The sequence below is a fragment of the Budorcas taxicolor genome, chromosome 21 (genome assembly GCF_023091745.1).
Source record: "Budorcas taxicolor isolate Tak-1 chromosome 21, Takin1.1, whole genome shotgun sequence".
NCBI classification, from domain to species: domain Eukaryota; kingdom Metazoa; phylum Chordata; class Mammalia; order Artiodactyla; family Bovidae; genus Budorcas; species Budorcas taxicolor.
In genome coordinates, this window is record NC_068930.1 from 51,795,553 (window position 1) to 51,816,106 (window position 20,554).

The following is a 20,554-nucleotide window of genomic DNA, read 5'->3' on the forward strand; positions in this document are numbered from 1 at the left end:
AATAAATGTAATTTAAGATCTTAAGTAATATAAAATCTTTATTTTAGAAAAATGCAGATTATTTTTAACTGCTTAGATTTAAAGAGTGTTATTTCTTCCAGAGGACAGTATCTTCTTAAAATGAGATGCTATGATCTTGCAAAGTTCACTATTTACCAAGTAGCAGAAATGAACAAAGGTAAATATAATCAATGCAAAACTATAACATTGCCTTAATTTTAAAATACTTCTTTAATCTTTTAATACTATTTGCTATAGCTATGTATAGCTAGCACGAAGAGTGCACTTGAAAGTCAGAGTTGGATTTTGAAACTTTAAAACACCAATTTTGTATGTATATAATCAATTTGTAAAATGCCTCATAACCTGGTGAGTTTTGTGAGAGATTATGGTATGTGTGTGCTCAGTCACGTTTGATTCTTTGAAACCCCGTGAACTGTAGCTCATCAGGCTCCTCTGTTCATGGAATTTTCCAGGTGAGAATACTGGAATGAGTGCCATTTCCTACTCCAGGGGATCTTTCTGTCCCAGGGATCGAATCCACATCTCTTGTGTCTCCTGCATTGGCAGGTGGACCCTTTACCACCTGGAAAGCCCCGAGATTATTACAGGCTATATCAAGCTTACACTATTATTTTTTTGTTTGTAATTGGAATGTCTTATTGTTTGTTGATAATAAATAGATTTTAGTATCATATTGATTTATTAAATTCATATTGTAAAAACAGAATATTGAATTGCTTGACTGCCTAAAAACAATTATATTGAAGTCTAGATACTTGGCAAAGTTATTGATAAACTTCCTTTTCCTTTCAGGTCTCATTGAGTTAAGTCCTATACAGCAAGCACTCATTTATTCATTTTGTGAGAACCATGACAAGGCCATTCAGGTCTTGGATGGGATCACGTTGAATAAGCCTGATATCCCCATGTGTACTCTATTAGCAAAAGCGCAAATGAAGGCCAAGAGAAACAAGGTGAAAAACGTTTCAGTAATGTTTACTAACCCTATTAATGGATTTTGAATATTGTGCTTAGAATTACAGCTTATATATACATTTTTAAACAAAACTAAATCATGCCATTCATTTATTGATTCTTCTGTTAATTAACATTTAGGTTATTCCCTTTTATTTTTTTTTGTTCCTCTTAAGAGTAAGGTTGCTATAAGCCTTCTTTTTCATGTCTTTGTTAACATTGCTGGAACATAGAAAATGTAAATGTTTGACTTTCAAGAAAATGGCACATCATTCCATAGGCTTCTACCAATTTATTCTTGCACCTGTGGTGTATGAGTATTATTGCTTATCTCCATCCTATGATAACTGGTATTGTCAACTTTATTTTTGTCAATTTGGTGCATAAAACTGTCTGTGGTCTTAATTCACATTTTTCAGTTTGAGCGAAAGTTGAGGTGTCATTTTATAGGTTAATAGCTGCTCACATTTACTGTTCTATCAATTTCCTGTACACATTTTTGTTTGTCTTGTTCACATTGATTTTTGGCATTGAAAAAAATAAGTTCTGTGTATGAATCCTTGGTTGGTGGCATGTGTGTCATATATTCTCTTAAAATTTGTGCCAGCTTTTTAAATTTTCTTTATGATGTCTTTTAATGAGCAGGGGGTCTTAATTTTAATGTAGTTGACTATATCTACTTTTTGTTTCATTGTCACAGCCTTAAAAAAATTCTTCTTTGGACTTTCCCAGAGGTCCAATGGCAAAGACTCTGTGCTCCCAGTGCAGGGGGTCTGGGTTCGATTCCTGGCCAGCTAACTAGATCCCACATGCCACAACCAGACACAGTCAAATAAATAAATAAAAAATATTTTTAAAAAGTTCTTGTTTAAAAATTCCCTTTCTACACCAGCTGCTGCTACTGCTGCTGCTGCTAAGTAGCTTCAGTCGTGTCTGACTCTTTGCGACCCCAGAGACGGCAGCCCGCCAGGCTCCCCTGTCCCTGGGTTTCTCCAGGCAAGAACACTGGAGGGTCGTAAGATATTTCCCAATAATTTCTTCTAAGAGTTTAAAAGTTTTGCTATTCAAATTTAAGATCTCAGTTCAGTTCAGTTACTCAGTCATGTCCAACTCTTTGTGACCCCATGGACTGCAGCACGCCAGGCTTCCCTGTCCCTCACCAGCTCCTGGAGGTTGCTCAAACTCATGTCCAGCAAATTGGTGATGCCATCCAATCATCTCATCCTCTGTCATCCCCTTCTCCTCCTGCCTTCAATCTTTGCCAGCATCGGAGTCTTTTCCAGTGAGTCAGTTCTTCGCATCAGGTTGCCAAAATATTGGAGTTTCAGCATCAGCATCAGTCCTTCCAGTGGATATTCAGGACTGATTTCCTTTAAGGATTGACTGGTTCGATCTCCTTGCAGTCCAAGGGAGTCTCAAGAGTCTTCTCAAACACCACAGTTCAAAAGCATCAATTCTTTGACATTCAGCTTTCCTTATAATCCAACTCTTACATCCATACATGACTACTGGAAAAGCCATAGCTATGAGTAAAAAGACCTTTGTTGGCAAAGTAATGTCTCTGCTTTTTAATATGCTGTCTAGGATGGTCATAGCTTTTTTTTTCCAAGGAGCAAGTGTCTTTTAATTTCATGGCTGCAGTCACCATCTGCAGTGATTTTTGGAGCTCCCCAAAATAAAGTCTCTCACTGTTTCCATTGTTTCCCCATCTAGTTTCCATGAAGTGATGGGACTGGATGCCATGATCTTAGTTTTCTGAATGTTGAGCTTTAAGCCAGCTTTTTCACTCTCCTCTTTCACTTTCATCAAGAGGCTCCTTTGTTCTTCTTCACTTTATGCCATAAGGGTAGTGTCATCTGCATATCTGAGGTTATTGATATTTCTCCCAGCAATCTTGATTCCAGCTTGTGCTTCATCCAGCCCAGCATTTCACATGAGGTACTCTACACATAAATTAAATAAGCAGGGTGACAATATACAGCCTTGACGTACTCCTTTTCCTATTTGGAACCAGTCTGTTGTCCCATGTCCAGTTCTAAATGTTGCTTCCTGACCTGCATACAGATTTCTCAAGAGGCAGGTCAGGTGGTCTGGTATTCCCATCTCTTTCAGAATGTTCCACAGTTTATTGTGATCCACACAGTCAAAGGGTTTGGCATAGTCAATAAAGCAGAAATAGATGGTTTTCTGGAACTCTCTTGCTTTTTCGATGATCCAGAGAATGTTGGCAATTTGATCTCTGGTTCCTCTGCCTTTTCTAAAACCAGCTTGAACATCTGGAAGTTCACAGTTCATGTATTGCTGAAGCCTGGCTTGGAGAATTTTGAGCATTACTTTACTTGTGTGTGAAATGAGTGCAGTTGTGCGGTAGTTTGAGCATTCTTTTGCATTGCCCTTCTTTGGGATTGGAAGGAAAACTGACCTTTTCCAGTTCTGTGGCCACTGCTGAGTTTTCCAAATTTGCTGGCATATTGAGTGCAGCACTTTCACAGCATCATCTTTCAGGATTTGAAATGGCTCTACTGGAATTCCATCACCTCCACTAGCTTTGTTCGTGGTGATGCTTCCTAAGGCCCCCTTGACTTCACATTCCAGGATGTCAGGCTCTAGGTGAGTGATCACACCATTGTAACTATCTGGAGTGTAAAGATTTTTTTTGTACAGTTCTGTATATTCTTGCTACCTCTTCTTCATATCTTCTGCTTCTGTTAGGTCCCTACCATTTCTGTCCTTTATTGAGCCCATCTTTGCATGAAATGTTCCCTTGGTATCTCTAATTTTCTTGAAGACGTCTCTAGTCTTTCCTGTTCTATTGTTTTCCTCTGTTTCTTTGCATTGATCACTGAGAAAGGCTTTGTTATCTCTCCTTGCTATTCTTTGGAACTCTGCATTCAAATGGGAATATCTTTGCTTTTCTCCTTTGCTTTTCACTTCTCTTCTTTTCACAGCTATTTGTGAGGCCTCCTCAGATTGCCATTTTGCTTTTTTGCATTTCTTTTTCTTGGGAACAGTCTTCCTCCCTGTCTCCGGTACAATGTCTCGAACCTCCGTCCATAGTTCATCAGGCACTCTGTCTATCAGATCTAGGCCCTTAAACCTATTTCTCACTTCCACTGTATAATCATAAGGGTTTTGATTTAGGTCATACCTGAATGGACTAGTGGTTTTCTCAACTTTCTTCGATTTAAGTCTGAATTTGGCAATAAGGAGTTCATGATCTGAGCCACAGTCAGCTCCTGGTCTTGTTTTTGCTGACTGTATAGAGCTTCTCCATCTTTGGCTGCAAAGAATATAATCAGTCTGACTTTGGTGTTGGCCATCTGGTGATGTCCATGTGTAGAGTTGTCTCTTTTGTTGTTGGAAGAGGGTGTTTGCTATGACCAGTGCGTTCTCTTGGCAAAACTCTAATAGCCTTTGCCTTCTTCATTCCGTATTCCAAGGCCTAATTTGCCTGTTACTCCAGGTGTTTCTTGACTTCCTACTTTTGCATTCCAGTCCCCTATAATGAAAAGGATATACAGCCTTGATGTACTTTTTTGGGTTTAGTTCTAAAAAGTCTTGTAGGTTTTCATAGAACCATTTAACTTCAGCTTCTTCAGCGTTATTGGTCGGGGCATAGACTTGGATTACCATGATGTTGAATGGTTTGCCTTGGAAATGAACAGAGATCATTCTGTTGTTTTTGAGATTGCATCCAAGTACTGCATTTTGAACTCTCTTGTTGACTATGATGGCTACACCATTTCTTCTAAGGGATTCCTTCCCACAGTAGTAGATATAATGGTCCTCTGAGGTAAATTCACCCATTCCAGTCCATCTTAGTTTGCTGATTCTGAGAATGTCGGCATTCACTCTTGCTATCTCCTGTTTGATCACTTCCCATTTACCTTGATTCATGGAACTAACATTCCAGGTTCCTATGCAATGTTGTTCTTTACAGCATTGGACCTTGCTTCTATCACCAGTCCCATCCACAACTGGGTGTTGTTTTTGCTTTGGCTCCATCCCTCCATTGTTTCTGGAATTATGTCTCCACTGATCTCCAGTGGCATATTGGGCACCTACCGACCTGGGGAGTTCATCTTTTGGTGTCCTGTCTCTTTGCCTTCTCATACTGTTCATGGGGCTCTCAAAGCAAAACACTGAAGTGGTTTTCCATTCCCTTCTCCAGTGGACCACATTCTGTCTGACCTCTCCACCATGACCCGTCCATCTTGGGTGGCCCCTCATGACATGGCTTAGTTTTATGGAGTTAGACAAGGCTGTGGTCCATGTGATCAGATTGGCTAGTTGTCTGTGATTGTGGTTTCAGTCTATCAGCCCTCTAGTGCCCTCTCTCAGCACCTGCCATCTTACTTGCATTTCTCTTACTACCTTGGACATGGGGTATCTCTTCACGGCTGCTCCAGGAAAGCACAGCTGCTACTCCCTACCTTGGACGTGGTGTTATCCTCTCACGGCTGCAGCTCCTGACCTTGGACGTGAGGTAGCTCCTGTGCCATGCAGCTGCCACTCCTGAGCCATGCAGCCATCATCTGCATATCTGAGGTTATTGATATTTCTCCCAGCAATCTTGATTCTAGCTTGTGCTTCATCCAGACTGGGCATTTCCCATGAGATATTCTGCATATAAGTTAAATAAGCAGGGTGACAATATACAGCCTTGATGTACTCCTTTCCCAATTTGGAACCAGTCTGTTGTTCCATCTCTGGTTCTAACTGTTGCTTCTTGACCTGCATACAGATTTCTCAGGAGGCAGGTAAAGTGGTCTGGTATTCCCATCTCTTGAAGCATTTTCCAGAGTTTGTTGTGATATACATAGTCAAAGTCTTTGGCATAGTCAATAAAGCAGGAGTAGATGTTTTTATGGAACTCCCTTGGTTTCTGGATGATCTAATAGATGTTGGCATTTGCTCTCTGTTTTCTCTACCTTTCTAAATCCAGCTTGAAGTACATGGAAGTTCATGTTTCATGTACTGTTGAAGCCTGGCTTTGAGAATTTTGAGCATTATTTTACTAGTGTGTGAGATGAGTACAATTGTGCAGTAGTTTGAGCATTCTTTGACATTGCCTTTCTTTGGGATTGGAAGGAAAACTGACCTTTTCCAGTCCTGTGGCCACTACTGAGTTTTCCAAATTTGCTGGCATATTGAGTGCAGCACTTTGACAGCATCATCTTTTAGGATTTGAAATAGCTCCACTGGAATTCTATCACCTCCACTAGCTTTGTTCGTAGTGATGCTTCCTAAGGCCCACTTGACTTCACATTCCAGGATGTCTGGCTCTAGGTGAGTGATCACATCATCGTGATTATCTGGGTCATGAAGATTTTTTTGTACAAGTCTTCTGTGTATTCTTGCTACCTCTTCTTAATATCTTCTGCTTCTGTTAGATCCCTACCATTTCTGTCCTTTATCGAGCCCATCTTTGCATGAAAAGTTTCCTTGGTATCTAATTTCTTGAAGAGATGTCTAGTTTCTCATTCTATTGTTTTCCTCTATTTCTTTGCATAGATTGCTGAGGAAGACTTTCTTTTCTCTCCTTGCTATTCTTTCGAACTCTGCATTCAGATGCTTATATCTTTCCTTTTCTCCTTTGCCTTTCACTTCTCTCCTTTTCTCAGCTATTTGTAAGGCCTCCTCAGACAACCATTTTGCCTTTTTGCATTTCTTTTTCTTGGGGTTGATCTTGATCACTGCCTACTGTACAAAGTCCTGAACCTCCGTCCATAGTTCTTCACGCACTCTGTTTATTAGATCTAATCCCTTGAATCTATTTCTCACTTCCACTATATAATCATAAGGGGTTTGATTTAGGTTATACCTGAATGGTCTAGGGGTTTTCCCTACTTTCTTCAATTTAAGTCTGAATTTGGCAATAAGGAGTTCATGATCTGAGCCACAGTCATCTCCTGGTCTTGTTTTTGCTGACTGTATAGAGCTTCTCCATCTTTGGCTGCAAAGAATATAATCAGTCTGATTTCGGTGTTGGCCATCTAATGATGTTCATATGTAGGGACATCTCTTGTGTTGTTGGAAGAGGGTGTTTGCTATGACCAGTGCGTTCTCTTGGCAAAACTCCGCTAGCCTTTGCCATGGTTCATTTTGTATTCCAAGGCCAAATTTCCTGTTACTCCAGGTATCTCTTGACATCCTACTTTTGAATTCCATTCCCCTATGATGAGAAGGATATCTTTTTTGGATGTTAGTTCTAAAAGGTCTTGTAGGTCTTTATAGAACCATTCAACTTCAGCTTCTTCAGCGTTACTGGTTGGGGCATAGACTTGGATTACCATGATATTGAATGTTTTGCCTTTGAGATGAGAAGAGATCATTCTGTCATTTTTGAGATTGCATCCAAGTACTGCATTTTGGACTCTTTTGTTGACTATGATGGCTACTCCATTTCTTCTAAAGGAATGTTGGCCACAATAGTAGATGTAATGGTCCTCTGTGTTAAATTCACCCGTTCCGGTCCATTTTAGTTCACTGATTCCTAAAATGTCGATATTCACTCTTGCCATCTCCTGTTTGACCACTTCCCATTTACCGTGATTCATGGACCTAACATTCCTTGTTCCTATGCAGTATTGACTTTACAGCATTGGACTTTACTTCTGTGACCAGAGGGCGTTGTTTTTGCTTTGGCTCCATGTTTTCATTCTTTCTGGAGTTATGTCTCCACTGACCTCCAGTAGCATATTGGGCACCTACCGACCTGCGGAGTACATCTTTCAATGTCCTATCTTTTTGCCTTTTTATACTGTTCATGGGGTTCTCAAGGCAAGAATACTGAAGTGGTTTGCCATTCCCTTCTCCAGTTTAAGATCTCTCTCTACCTTAAATAGATATTTTTGATGTGAGATATTGATAAAATTTCAATTTTCCCCATATGGATACTCAGATGTTCCAGTATCATTTACTGAAGTGTTCTCCTCAATCAAAGATTTAAGTAGTACATCTGTCCTTTTGTAGCTTTTCATGTATGTGTGGGACTGATTTTGGGCTCTCTATTCTGTTCCTTTGGTCAGAATTTCTACCCCTGGCTTAATAATACAATGTCTTAATTACTGTTGCTTTATTGTAATTTTTGACATCTGGTAGAGCAAGTCATCACACCATATTTTTTCAGGAAATCCCTGGTTATTTTTCAGCCTTTTACTCCTCCATACACATTTAAAATTTAGCTTGTCAAGAGTCATTAAAAACCCTAGTGGGAACCTGCTGTATAGCCCAGGGAACTCAGCTCAGTGCTCTAAAATGACCCAGATGGGTGGGATAGGGGTGGAAGGGAGGGAGGTCCAAGAAGGAAGGGATATATGTATGCATATAGCTGATTCACTTCTTTGTACAGCAGAAACTAACACTACTGTAAATATCTATGCTCAGTCGTTCAGTTGTGTCTGACTCTTTGTGATCACATGAACTGTAGCCCTCCAGGCTCCTGTCTGTGGGGTTTTCCAGGCAAGAACACTGTAGTGGGTTGCCACTATGCCTCAATAAAAACAACAGCAACAAGAAATCCTGCTGGAATTTTGATGAATTGCATTGACTCTCTAGGTTATTTTAGGGATAATTGACACCTTTATGATATTGAATTCCTTCTTGGGAATAACCCTAAATTTCCTTTAACCTCCCTGCCTCCCTGACATTGCTTTGCTAGAAATCCGAGGTCACTTTTGTTTGCACTTTATACTAAATCAATAGTCATGTTCTCTTGGATCTACTTTCTAAATATGTCTCTCAAATCCACTTCCTTTCTCTATTTCTCTGGTCATTAGTCCTAATTCAGAACATATTTTTAGTTTGCTTGACTTAATATAATAGTCTTATAACTCTTCAAAGTTTTTATCCACATTGCCACCAGAGTGTTGTGTTTGCTTATTTATTTATTTATTTATCTTTTTAATCTCTAGAGGAAAAGGTTTGAATGTTTTCTTTTATAGATTTCTTCAGTACTTTATAATTCTAATGTTCTTTTTTTTTTTTTTTAACTTTACAATACTGTGTTGTTTTTGCCGTACATCAACATGAATCTGCCACGGGTTTCTTAAGTTCCCACTCCTGAACCCCCTCTCCCACCTCTCTCCCCATACCATCCCTCTGGGTTATCCCAGTGCACCAGCCCCAAGCATCTTGTATCCTGCATCGAACCTAGACTGGTGATTCATTTCTTATATGATATTATACATGTTTCAATGCCATTCTCCCAAATCATCCCACCCTCTCCCTCTCCCACAGAGTCAAAAAGGCTGTTCTGTACATCTGCGTCTCTTTTGCTGTCTCACATACAAGGGTTATTGTTACCATCTTTCTAAATTCCATATATATGTGTTAGTATACTGTATTGGTGTTTTTCTTTCTGGCTGACTTCACTCTGTATAATCAGCTCCAGTTTCATCCACCTCATTAGAACTGATTCAAATGTATTCTTTTTGATGGCTGAGTAATACTCCATTGTGTATATGTACCACAGCTTTCTTATCCATTCATCTGCTGATGGACATCTAGGTTGTTTCCATGTCCTGGCTATTATAAACAGTGCTGCGATGAACATTGGAGTACACATGTCTCTTTCAATTCTGGTTTCCTCTGTGTGTATACCCAGCAGTGGGATTGCTGGGTCATAAGGCAGTTCTATTTCCAGTTTTTGAAGGAATCTCCACACTGTTCTCCATAGTGGCTGTACTAATTTGCATTCCCACCAACAGTGTAAGAGGGTTTCCTTTTCTCCACACCCTCTCCAGCATTTATTGCTTGTAGACTTCTGGATTGCAGCCATTCTGACTGGTGTGAAGTGGTACCTCATTGTGGTTTTGGTTTGCATTTCTCTGATAATGAGTGATGTTGAGCATCTTTTCATGTGTTTGTTAGCCATCCGCATGTCTTCTTTGGAGAAATGTCTATTTAGTTCTTTGACCCATTTTTTGATTGGGTCATTTATTTTTCTGGAATTGAGCTGCAGGAGTTGCTTGTATATTTTTGAGTTTAGTTGTTTGTCAGTTGCTTCATTTGCTATTGTTTTCTCCCAACAGAAGGCTGTCTTTTCACCTTGCTTATAGTTCCCTTTGTTGTGCAGAAGCTTTTAAGTTTAATTAGGTCCCATTTGTTTATTTTTGCTTTTATTTCCAATATTCTGGGAGGTGGATCATAGAGGATTCTGCTGTGATGTATGTCGGAGAGTGTTTTGCCTATGTTCTCCTCTAGGAGTTTTATAGTTTCTGGTCTTACATTTAGATCTTTAATCCATTTTGAGTTTATTTTTGTGTATGGTGTCAGAAAGTGTTCTAGTTTCATTCTTTTACAAGTGGTTGACCAGTTTTCCCAGCACCACTTGTTAAAGAGACTGTCTTTAATCCATTGTATACTCTTGCCTCCTTTGTCGAAGATAAGGTGTCCATAGGTGTGTGGATTTATCTCTGGGCTTTCTATTTTGTTCCACTGACCTATATTTCTGTCTTTGTGCCAGTACCATACTGTCTTGATGACTGTGGCTTTGTAGTAGAGCCTGAAGTCAGGCAGGTTGATTCCTCCAGTTCCATTCTTCTTTCTCAAGACTGCTTTGGCTATTCGAGGTTTTTTGTATTTCCATACAAATTGTGAAATTATTGGTTCTAGCTCTGTGAAAAATACCGCTGGTAGCTTGATAGGGATTGCATTGAATCTGTAGATTGCTTTGGGTAGTATACTCATTTTCACTATATTGATTCTTCCGATCCATGAACGTGGTATATTTCTCCATCTATTAGTGTCCTCTTTGATTTCTTTCATCAGTGTTTTATAATTTTCTATATATAGGTCTTTCGTTTCTTTAGGTAGATATATTCCCAAGTATTTTATTCTTTTCGTTGCAATGGTGAATGGAATTGTTTCCTTAATTTCTTTTCCTACTTTCTCATTACTAGTGTATAGGAATGCAAGGGATTTCTGTGTGTTGATTTTATATCCTGCAACTTTACTATATTCATTGACTAGCTCTAGTAATTTTCTGGTGGAGTCTTTAGGGTTTTCTATGTAGAGGATCATGTCATCTGCAAACAGTGAGAGTTTTACTTCTTCTTTTCCAATTTGGATTCCTTTTGTTTATTTTTCTGCTCTGATTGCTGTGGCCAAAACTTCCAGAATGATGTTGAATAGCAGCGGTGAAAGTGGGCACCCTTGTCTTGTTTCTGAATTTAGGGAAAATGCTTTCAATTTTTCACCGTTGAGGAAAATGTTTGCTGTGGGTTTGTCATAGATAGCTTTTATTATGTTGAGGTATGTTGCTTCTATTCCTGCTTTCTGGAGAGCTTTTATCATAAATGGATGTTGAATTTTGTCAAAGGCTTTCTCTGCATCTACTGAGAGAATCATATGGCTTTTATTTTTCAATTTGTTAATGTGGTGAATTACATTGATTGATTTGCGGATATTGAAGAATCCTTGCATCCCTGGGATAAAGCCCACTTGGTCATGGTGTAGGATCTTTTTAATGTGCTGTTGGATTCTGATTGCTAGAATTTTGTTAAGGATTTTTGCATCTATGTTCATCAGTGATATTGGCCTGTAGTTTTCTTTTTTTGTGGCATCTTCATCAGGTTTTGGTATTAGGGTGATGGTGGCCTCATAGAATGAGTTTGAAAGTTTACCTTCCTCTGCAATTTTCTGGAAGAGTTTGAGTAGGATCGGTGTTAGCTCTTCTCGAAATTTTTGGTAGAGTTCAGCTGTGAAGCCGTCTGGACCTGGGCTTTTGTTTGCCGGAAGATTTCTGATTACAGTTTCAATTTCCGGGCTTGTGATGGGTCTGTTAAGATTTTCTATTTCTTCCTGGTTCAGTTTTGGAAAGTTGTACTTTTCTAAGAATTTGTCCATTTCTTCCACGTTGTCCATTTTATTGGCATATAATTGCTGATAGTAGTCTCTTATGATCCTTTGTTTTTCTGTGTTGTCTGTTGTGATCTCTCCATTTTCATTTCTAGTTCTATTGATTTGATTTTTCTCGCTTTGTTTCTTGATGAGTCTGGCTAATGGTTTGTCAATTTTATTTTTCCTTTCAAAGAACCAGCTTTTGGCTTTGTTGATTTTTGCTATGGTCTCTTTTGTATCTTTTGCATTTATTTCTGCCCTAATTTTTAAGATTTCTTTCCTTTTACTAACCCTGGGGTTATCCATTTCATTTCTAATTGCTTTAAGTGTAGAGTTGGGTTACTTATTTGACTTTTTTCTTGTTTCTTGAGGTATGCCTGTAATGCTATGAACTTTCCCCTTAGCACTGCTTTTATAGTGTCCCACAGGTTTTGGGTTGTTCTGTTTTCATTTTCATTCGTTTCTATGCATAATTTCTGTTTTGATTTCTTCTGTGATTTGTTGGTTGTTGTTCAGCCTCCATATGTTGGAATTTTTAATAGTTTTTCTCCTGGAACTGAGATCTAATCTTATTGCATTATGGTCAGAAAAGATGCTTGGAATGATTTCAATTTTTTTCAATTTACCAAGGTTAGATTTATGGCCCAGGATGTGATCTATCCTGGAGAAGTTTCCGTGAGCACTTGAGAAAAAGGTGAAATTCATTGTTTTGGGGTGAAATGTCCTATAGATATCAATTAGGTCTAACTGGTCTATTGTATCATTTAAAGGTTGTGTTTCTTTGTTAATTTTCTGTTTAGTTGATCTGTCCATAGGTGTGAGTGGGGTATCAAAGTCTCCCACTATTATTGCGTTATTGTTAATTTCCCCTTTCATACTTGTTAGCATTTGTCTTACATATTGCGGTGCTCCTATGTTGGGTGCATATATATTTATAATTCTTATATCTTCTTCTTGGATTCATCCTTTGATCATTCTGTAGTGGCCTTCTTTGTCTCTTTCACAGCCTTAAAGTCTATTTTATCTGATATGAGTATTGCTACTCCTGCTTTCTCTTGGTCTCTATTTGCGTGGAATATCTTTTTCCAGCCCTTCACTTTCAGTCTGTATGTGTCCCTTGTTTTGAGGTGGGTCTCTTGTAGACAACATATATAGGGATCTTGTTTTTGTATCCATTCAGCCAGTCTTTGTCTTTTGGTTGGGGCATTCAACCCATTTACATTTAAGGTAATTATTGATAAGTATGGTCTCGTTGCCATTTACTTTATTGTTTTTGCATTTGGTTTTATATGCTTTTTTTGTGTTTCCTGTCTAGAGAATATCCTTTAGCATTTGTTGGAGAGCTGGTTTGGTGGTGCTGAATTCTCTCAGCTTTTGCTGGTCTGGGAAGCTTTTGATTTCTCTTTCATATTTGAATGAGATCCTTGCTGGGTACAGTAATCTGGGCTGTAGGTTATTTTCTTTCATCACTTTAAGTATGTCTTGCCATTCCCTCCTGGCCTGAAGCGTTTCTGTTGAAAGATCAGCTGTTATCCTTACGGGAATCCCCTTGTGCATTATTTGTTGTTTTTCCCTTGCCGCTTTTAATATTTGTTCTTTGTGTTTGATCTTCGCTAATTTGATTAATATGTGTCTTGGGGTGTTTTGCCTTGGGTTTATCCTGTTTGGGGCTCTCTGGGTTTCTTGGACTTGGGTGATTATTTCCTTCCCCATTTTAGGGAAGTTTTCAACTATTATCTCCTCAAGTATTTTCTCATGGTCTTTCTTTTGGTCTTCTTCTTCTGGGACTCCTATAATTTGAATGTTGGAGCATTTCATATTGTCCTGGAGGTCTCTGAGATTGTCCTCATTTCTTTTAATTCGTTTTTTTTTTCCTCTCTGATTCATTTGTTTCTACCATTCTATCTTCTATTTCACTAATCCTATCTTCTGCCTCCGATATTCTACTATTGGTTGCCTCCAGAGTGTTTCTGATCTCATTTATTGCATTATTCATTATATATTGACTCTTTTTATTTCTTCTAGGTCCTTGTGAAACCTTTCTTGCATCTTCTCAATCCTTGTCTCCAGGCTATTTATCTGTGATTCCATTTTGATGTCAAGATTTTGGATCACTTTCACTATCATTATTTGGAATTCTTTGTCTGGTAGATCCCTATCTTCTCCTCTTTTGTTTGGTTTGGTGGGCATTTCTCCTGTTCCTTTACTTGCTGGGTATTCCTCTGTCTCTTCATCTTGGTTATATTACTGTGTTTTGGGTGGCCTTTCTGTATTCTGGGAATTTCTGGAGTTCTCTTTATTGTGGAGTTTCCTCACCATGGGTGGGTTTGTATCAGTGGCTTGTCAAGGTTTCTTGGTTAGGGAAGCTTGTGTCAGAGTTCTGGTGGGTAGAGCTGGATTTCTTCTCTCTGGAGTGCAATGACGTGTCCAGTAATGAGTTATGAGATGTCAGTGGTTTTGAAGTACCTTTGAGTTGCCTGTATATTGAAGCTCAGGGCTGTGTTCCTGAGTTGCTGGAGAATTTGCGTGGTATGGCTTGCTCTGGAACTTGTTGGCCCTTGGGTGATGGCTTGGTTTCAGTGTAGGTATGGAGGTGTTTGATGAGCTCCTATTGATTAGTGTTCCTTGGAGTCAGGAGTTCTCTGATGTTCTCAGGATTTGGACTTAAGCCTCCTGCTTCTGGTTTTCAGTTTTATTTTTACAGTTGTCTCAAGACTTCCCCTTCTATATCGCACCATTGGTAAACCATCTAGGTTAAAGATGAAAAGTTTCTCCACATTGAGGGACACCCAGAGAGGTTCACAGAGTTACATGGAGAAGAAAAGAGGGAGGGGGGAGTTGGAGGTGACCTGAATGAGATGAGGTGGGATCAAAAGAGGAGAGAGCTAGCTAGCCAGTAATCACTTCCTTATGAGTACTCCACAGTCTGGACCACTCAGAGATGTTCACAGAATTATACAGAGAGGAGGAGAGGGAGGATGGAGACAAAGGTGGTCAGGAGTATAAAAGAGGGGAATGAAAAGGAGAGAGACAGATCCAGCCAGTAGTCAGTTCCCTAAGAGTTCTCCACTGTCTGGAACACACAGAGATTCGCAGAGTTGGGTAGAGAAGAAAAGGGGGAGGGAGGAGACAGGGGCGATCTAGTGGAGAAAAAGGAGAGCCCAAAGGAGGAGAGAGGAGTCAGGCCAGTAATCTCGCTCTCAAGTATAAATGGGTACTGAAGATTGTGTTTTTGAAGGTACAAAATTGATAACAAATACCAAAAAGCAAGGATTAAAAATCTAGAGTAGAGATTGTATTTTCAAAAATACAATATTAAAAAATAGAACAAGAAGAAGAAAAAAGGAAAAGAAAAAAAACAAAGTCACAAGAATTATTTAAAAAGGCAATAAAAAATAAAAAATATATACGAAGTTTGCTTTAAAAATAGGGTCTTTTTTTGGGGGGAGGAAAGTAATAGCAGGTTATAAAAATGAAAACTAAAGGAGAAATAGAGGACTTAAAAATTAAAAAGTGTTAAAAAAAAGAAGAAAAGGAAGAAAAAACAAACATAAAAAAAAAAGAATGACTGTAAAAATGGTAAAGATATATCTAGGACTTTCTCTGGTGGTGTTGTGGGCAGTGTGGGGTCAGTTCATTTTTGGATAGTTCCTTGGTCTGGCTTATATTTCTCAAGATCTATAGGCCCCTTCCTATGTAGTGGGTACTAATGACAGGATTTTAATCTATTGCACCTGTCACTTCAAAGGCGGTTCCCTCTGTTTTAGCTTCTTCTATTTGCTAGTCTCTTCAGTGTCCGATTTCTGCCCTGACACAAGGGGGGCAGTGGTGGGCAGTTTTTTATAGGCTCACTTGTTCAGTTGCACTGTGGGGAGGGAGGGATGCTGCAAACAAATAACACTGGCGAGTGCTTGCAGTGTCCCAGCCACGCTGGGCCTGCCCCTGCTCACGGCACACACAGATCAGGCTCTAGATTGCTCCACTGGGAACCGTCTGAGGCCGGCCCTGGGCTGCATGCACCTCCCAGGTCTAAGCCGCTCAGGCTCAGGCACTCAGGTAGCCCCCAGAGGCGCAGACTGGTTGGGACTGTGTTTTGTGCCCTTCCCAGGTCCGAGTAGCTCAGGTGTTTGGCGAGTGCGGTCACTGCGACTTATCGCCTCTCCCGTCCTTGCTACTCAGTTTTCTGGGTGTACAGCTGGTGTACTTTCTCAGGCGGATGATGACTGTCCAGAACCCCAAGAAGTCTTAGTTAGCAAAGAAGCCTGTTTGCAGTTTCGTAGGTAATGTCTCTCTGGGGCTGTTGTTGCCTGCTTCTGGCCCTTCTGACTCTGGCTGCCTGTCACCGGAGGGGGATGGTCTGCAGCCGGCTAATTCTGTTCCATCCTTTGTTCTGTGCAAGGTCCTGGCAGTGTCTTATGTTAGAGCTTTTTGCGTGGTAGCTATCCCACAGCCTGGTTTGCTAGCCCAAGTTAGCTCGCTCTGGTTACACTCAGGGCATACGGGGCATTTGGGCCCGATCCTTGTAAAGCAATGCAGTCTGCACCTCCCTGCCCAGCCCCAGCTTGCTAGTGGCGGATGCAGGCATCTGTGCTGCTTCTCCACTGGGGGAGTTACTGTTGGGCTCGTAATCTGTGGGGTTTATTTATTTATTTATTTTTCCTCCCTGTTATGTTGCCCTCTGTGCTTCCAAGGCTCGCCACAGACTCAGCAGTGAGAATATTTCCTGGTATTTGGAAACTTCTTTCTTTTTAAGACTCCCTTCCTGGAACTAAGCTCCCTCCCTACCTCTTTAGTCTCTTTTTGTCTTTTATATTTTTTCCTACCTGTCTTCAAAGACAATGAGTTGCTTTTCTGGGTGCCTGATGTCCTCTGCCGGCATTCAGAAGTTGTTTTGTGGAATTTACTCGGTGTTGAAATGTTCTTTTGATGAATTTGTGTGGGAGAAAGTGGTCTCCCCATCCTATTCCTCTGCCATCTTAGGACCGCCCCCCTCAGTATTGTGTTTAGAATGTAAATAGGCCTTCCTGGTAAACCTCGCAAGGATGACCACTACTTTCAATAGTAGTGAAGGAAAGAGAGGTGAGACATCAGCTGAAGGAGAAAGCAGGAGGAAGTGAAGATGTGTTCATTTTAAAGTAAATGTGATGGAAGACTGTAGGGAGTCAAGGAGACAATGAAGGGGCAGAGATTCAGAAGTGGAAGGAACTAGCAGGCTTCTGTGGGGATGGAGTTGGGGTCAAAGGCACAGCTTAAGGAGTTAGCTCTGAGAAGAAGAAAGGAAACCATCCAAAGGCAGGAGAGAAAGAGATGGAAATGAAGAAGATAGAGGGACTTTGAAAATTAAAAAGGAGGGAAACTGCGAAGTTGATTGGTGTTTTTTCTGTCGCAAGGTCTTGCGTTTAATGTTGAAAGTGAGTCTCTCAGTCATGTCCAACTCTTTACAACCCCATGAACTATACAGTCCATGGAATTCTCCAGGCCAGAATACTGGAGTGGATAGCTGTTACCTTCTCCAGGGGATCTTCCCAACCCAGGGATCGAACCCAGGTCTTCCCTCTTTGCAGGCAGATTCTTTACCAGCTGAGCCACTGAATGTTGAGATGGACTGTAAATATATTGCAGAAACCAATGGTGGGCACACAGGACACCGCATATCCAAGTTAAACCTCATCATTTCTTTAGCAATTTCATGTCATTAAGTGGGCTAAAGAGTCATAAGCATCTGCATTTCTGTATAGGTTAATACAGAGAGTCACTAATTATGAAAAGCTGTCTTTATCTGGGAAATTGAATTTTTTTCATTAATGAATTTCAACTCTTTTGGCGGAATAGTTTAAATGGGTAATTTTTGATGTTAGTTTATTCCCTCATGTCAATGGAACTCCCTTGAGAGCACAGCAGAATGAAATAAAGGGTGATTAAAACCGCCTCAGAGATTGTCAGTAGAGAACTTTTACTACATAACAGCTGGCCAGCATTCCCTTCAGGAGACTTACTAGGCAACTGGTCATAAATGGGTCTATAAATTGAAGTCTGATTGAAGACTATGAGAAAATGCCCTTTAGAATTAGAAATTAGTCTTGTATGGCTCTCTTTTTCATAGATTAAACTCACATAAATTTTCACAAAAAAGAAAAGAATTTAGAAATTACAGTTCCAAAAGTCCATTTGTGTAAGCCTACTGATATACCTGCTTATAGGCCAGGCACGTGGGTAGGTCAGACTCCCCACCTGGGTCCTCTCGCCATGCACTGACAAGATCCATGTCTTTACTAGATCTGTGTGTCCTCATGTGAAATGAGAGTAAGGCTGTGTACTCAGGATTCCCTTTATTATGTAGGCTGTCATGTTAAATAAATATTATAGAGAAACATTACCTTCCCTCACTCTCTCTTTTTTAAAATCATTATAGGAAGCCATGAGAATGTTTAAAAAGGCATTGGATCTCATTTCTTATTCTGATAAAGGACCGAGTTCCTTAGCAGCTTCAGCAGACTGTCTGTATCACTTGGGTCTATGTTACATGGAGGAAGGCAACTTACAACTGGTATTTTGTGTATTTAGGCATATAAGTTTTTCCATGGTTTTAGAAATTGTTTCCTTACGTTCAGTTTCATTTCCAAAGGCCACCTAAGCAGTGAGGGACTAGACCAAAGCTTCTGGTAAAGCTTGGCTTACTATAGTCAGCCTGCACACTGTAAAACCTACTACGTTGTTTTATTTATTCAACACATTTTATTAATGCTTGTTTGTTGACAATATTCTAAAGACATGTTTCCCACCAAAACAATAAATCTAACTGTAAGAAATTATTATAGCAAAAGAATTTCATCACTTAGTATACATTTACTTATCACATTGTCAGTACATTGAGTACATCAATGTCATGCAGGATAAATGGAAAGTGATTAGGACACTGATTTCCCATATTGACAACTGAACAATTAAAATCAGAGTAAATTGGCTGTTAAGATGGTCAGGTTCATTGAAAACCAGTTTATTCAGTTATTAAGTATTTATCTATTAGGTTGGTGGAAAAGTAATTGCAGTTTTGGACCTTGAACTTTAAATCATTATTAGCTAGGCTCAAACAAATCCTTATTTTTTTTTAATTTAATTTTATTTTTAATTGGAGGATAATTACTCTACAACATTGTGACAGTTTCTGCCATACATCAACATGAATTGGCCATAGGTATATATCTGTCCCCTCACTCTTAAACCTCTCTCTCACCTCTTTCCCCATCCTACCCCTCTAGGTTGTCACAGAACCCCAGCTTTGGGTTCCTTATCAAACACATCTTTATTAATCAAAATAGGAACCATTATAATCAACATATTTTTGCCAACAAGAAATAAGTTTATTTATTCCTGTAGTGTAAAAATCTGTGCTTCAGGATTTGATGAACTCTTGGAAAGCATTTTCTGCATCCTGCTGGTTGTGGAAGTGTTTTCCCTTTAAAAAGTTGTCAAGATGCTTGAAGAAGTGGTAGTCAGTTGGCAAGAGGTCAAGTGAATATGGTGGATGAGGCAAAACTTTGTAGTGCAACTTGTTCGACTTTTGAAGTATTGGTTGTGCAACATGCAGTTGGGCACTGTTATGGAGAAAAATTGGGCCCTTTCTGTTGACTGATGCTAGCTGTAGGTGTTGCAGTTTTCAGTGTATCTCATTGATTTGCTGAGCATACTTATCAGATGTAATGGTTTCACTGGGATTCAAAAAGCTGTAGTGGATCAGACCAGCAGCAGAACACCAAACAGTGAGCATGACCTTTTTTTGGTGCAAGTTTGGCTTTGGGAAGTGCTTTGGACCTTCTTTGTCCACCCACTGAGCAAGTCATTGCCAGTTGTATAAAGTCTACTTTTTGTCACAATCTGATTGAGAAATGGTTCGTTGTTGTGTAGAATAAAGGGAAGATGACACTTCAGAACAACAATGTTTTTGATTTCCAGTCAGCTCATGAGACACCCACTTATTAAACTTTTTCGCCTTTTTTCCAATTTGCTTCAAATGAAGAATGACTGTAGAATGGTTGACGTTGAGTTCTTTGGCAACTTCTCATGTAGTTGTAAGAGGATCAGCTTTGATGATGGTTCTCAGTTTTCGTTATCAACTTCCAATGGCCAGCCACTGTGCTCCTCATCTTCAAGTCTCTTGTCTCCTTTGCAAAACTTTTTGAACCACCACTGTGTTGTACATTCATTAGCAGTTCTAGGGCCAAAAGCATTGTTGATGTTGTGAGTTGTCTCCGCTGCTTAATGACCTATTTTGAACTCCAATAAGAAAATCGCTCAGATTGCAGGCGGGGTCAGAGCAGCCAGGCTGTGAGGATGGGTGAGGGCAGCCCAGTATAGGAGCGGTGACCACTCATGAGGACCAAACCTAACAGAGGAAAGGTGCATGGTGGACTTCCAAAGATGCTGTCAGTCCTGAGCCACCCGATGGAGAAGTCTTGAGGCTACTGTAAAAATAAAACTGAAAACCAGAAGCAGGAGGCTTAAGTCCAAATCCTGAGAACATCAGAGAACTCCTGACTCCAAGGAACATTAATCGATAGGAGCTCATCAAATGCCTCCATACCTACACTGAAACCAAGCACCACCCAAGGGCCAACAAAATCCAGAGCAAGACATACCACGCAAATTCTCCAGCAACTCAGGAACACACCCTGAGCTTCAATATACAGGCAGCTCAAGTTACTGCAAAACCATGGACATCTCATAACTCATT

The 20,554-nt window shown here is 39.9% G+C and overlaps 1 protein-coding gene across 1 annotated transcript in view; it reads left to right on the forward strand.

Annotated features, from left to right (window-relative positions):
* Nucleotides 1–20,554, forward strand: part of TTC6 (tetratricopeptide repeat domain 6) — a 200,784-nt gene that overhangs the window by 133,514 nt on the left and 46,716 nt on the right. Inside the window, exons 19-21 of the mRNA XM_052660010.1 lie at nucleotides 102–178; nucleotides 817–977; nucleotides 18,236–18,370. Of these exons, the coding sequence (XP_052515970.1) occupies nucleotides 102–178; nucleotides 817–977; nucleotides 18,236–18,370 (373 nt within the window). The remainder of the gene's footprint in view (nucleotides 1–101; nucleotides 179–816; nucleotides 978–18,235; nucleotides 18,371–20,554) is intronic.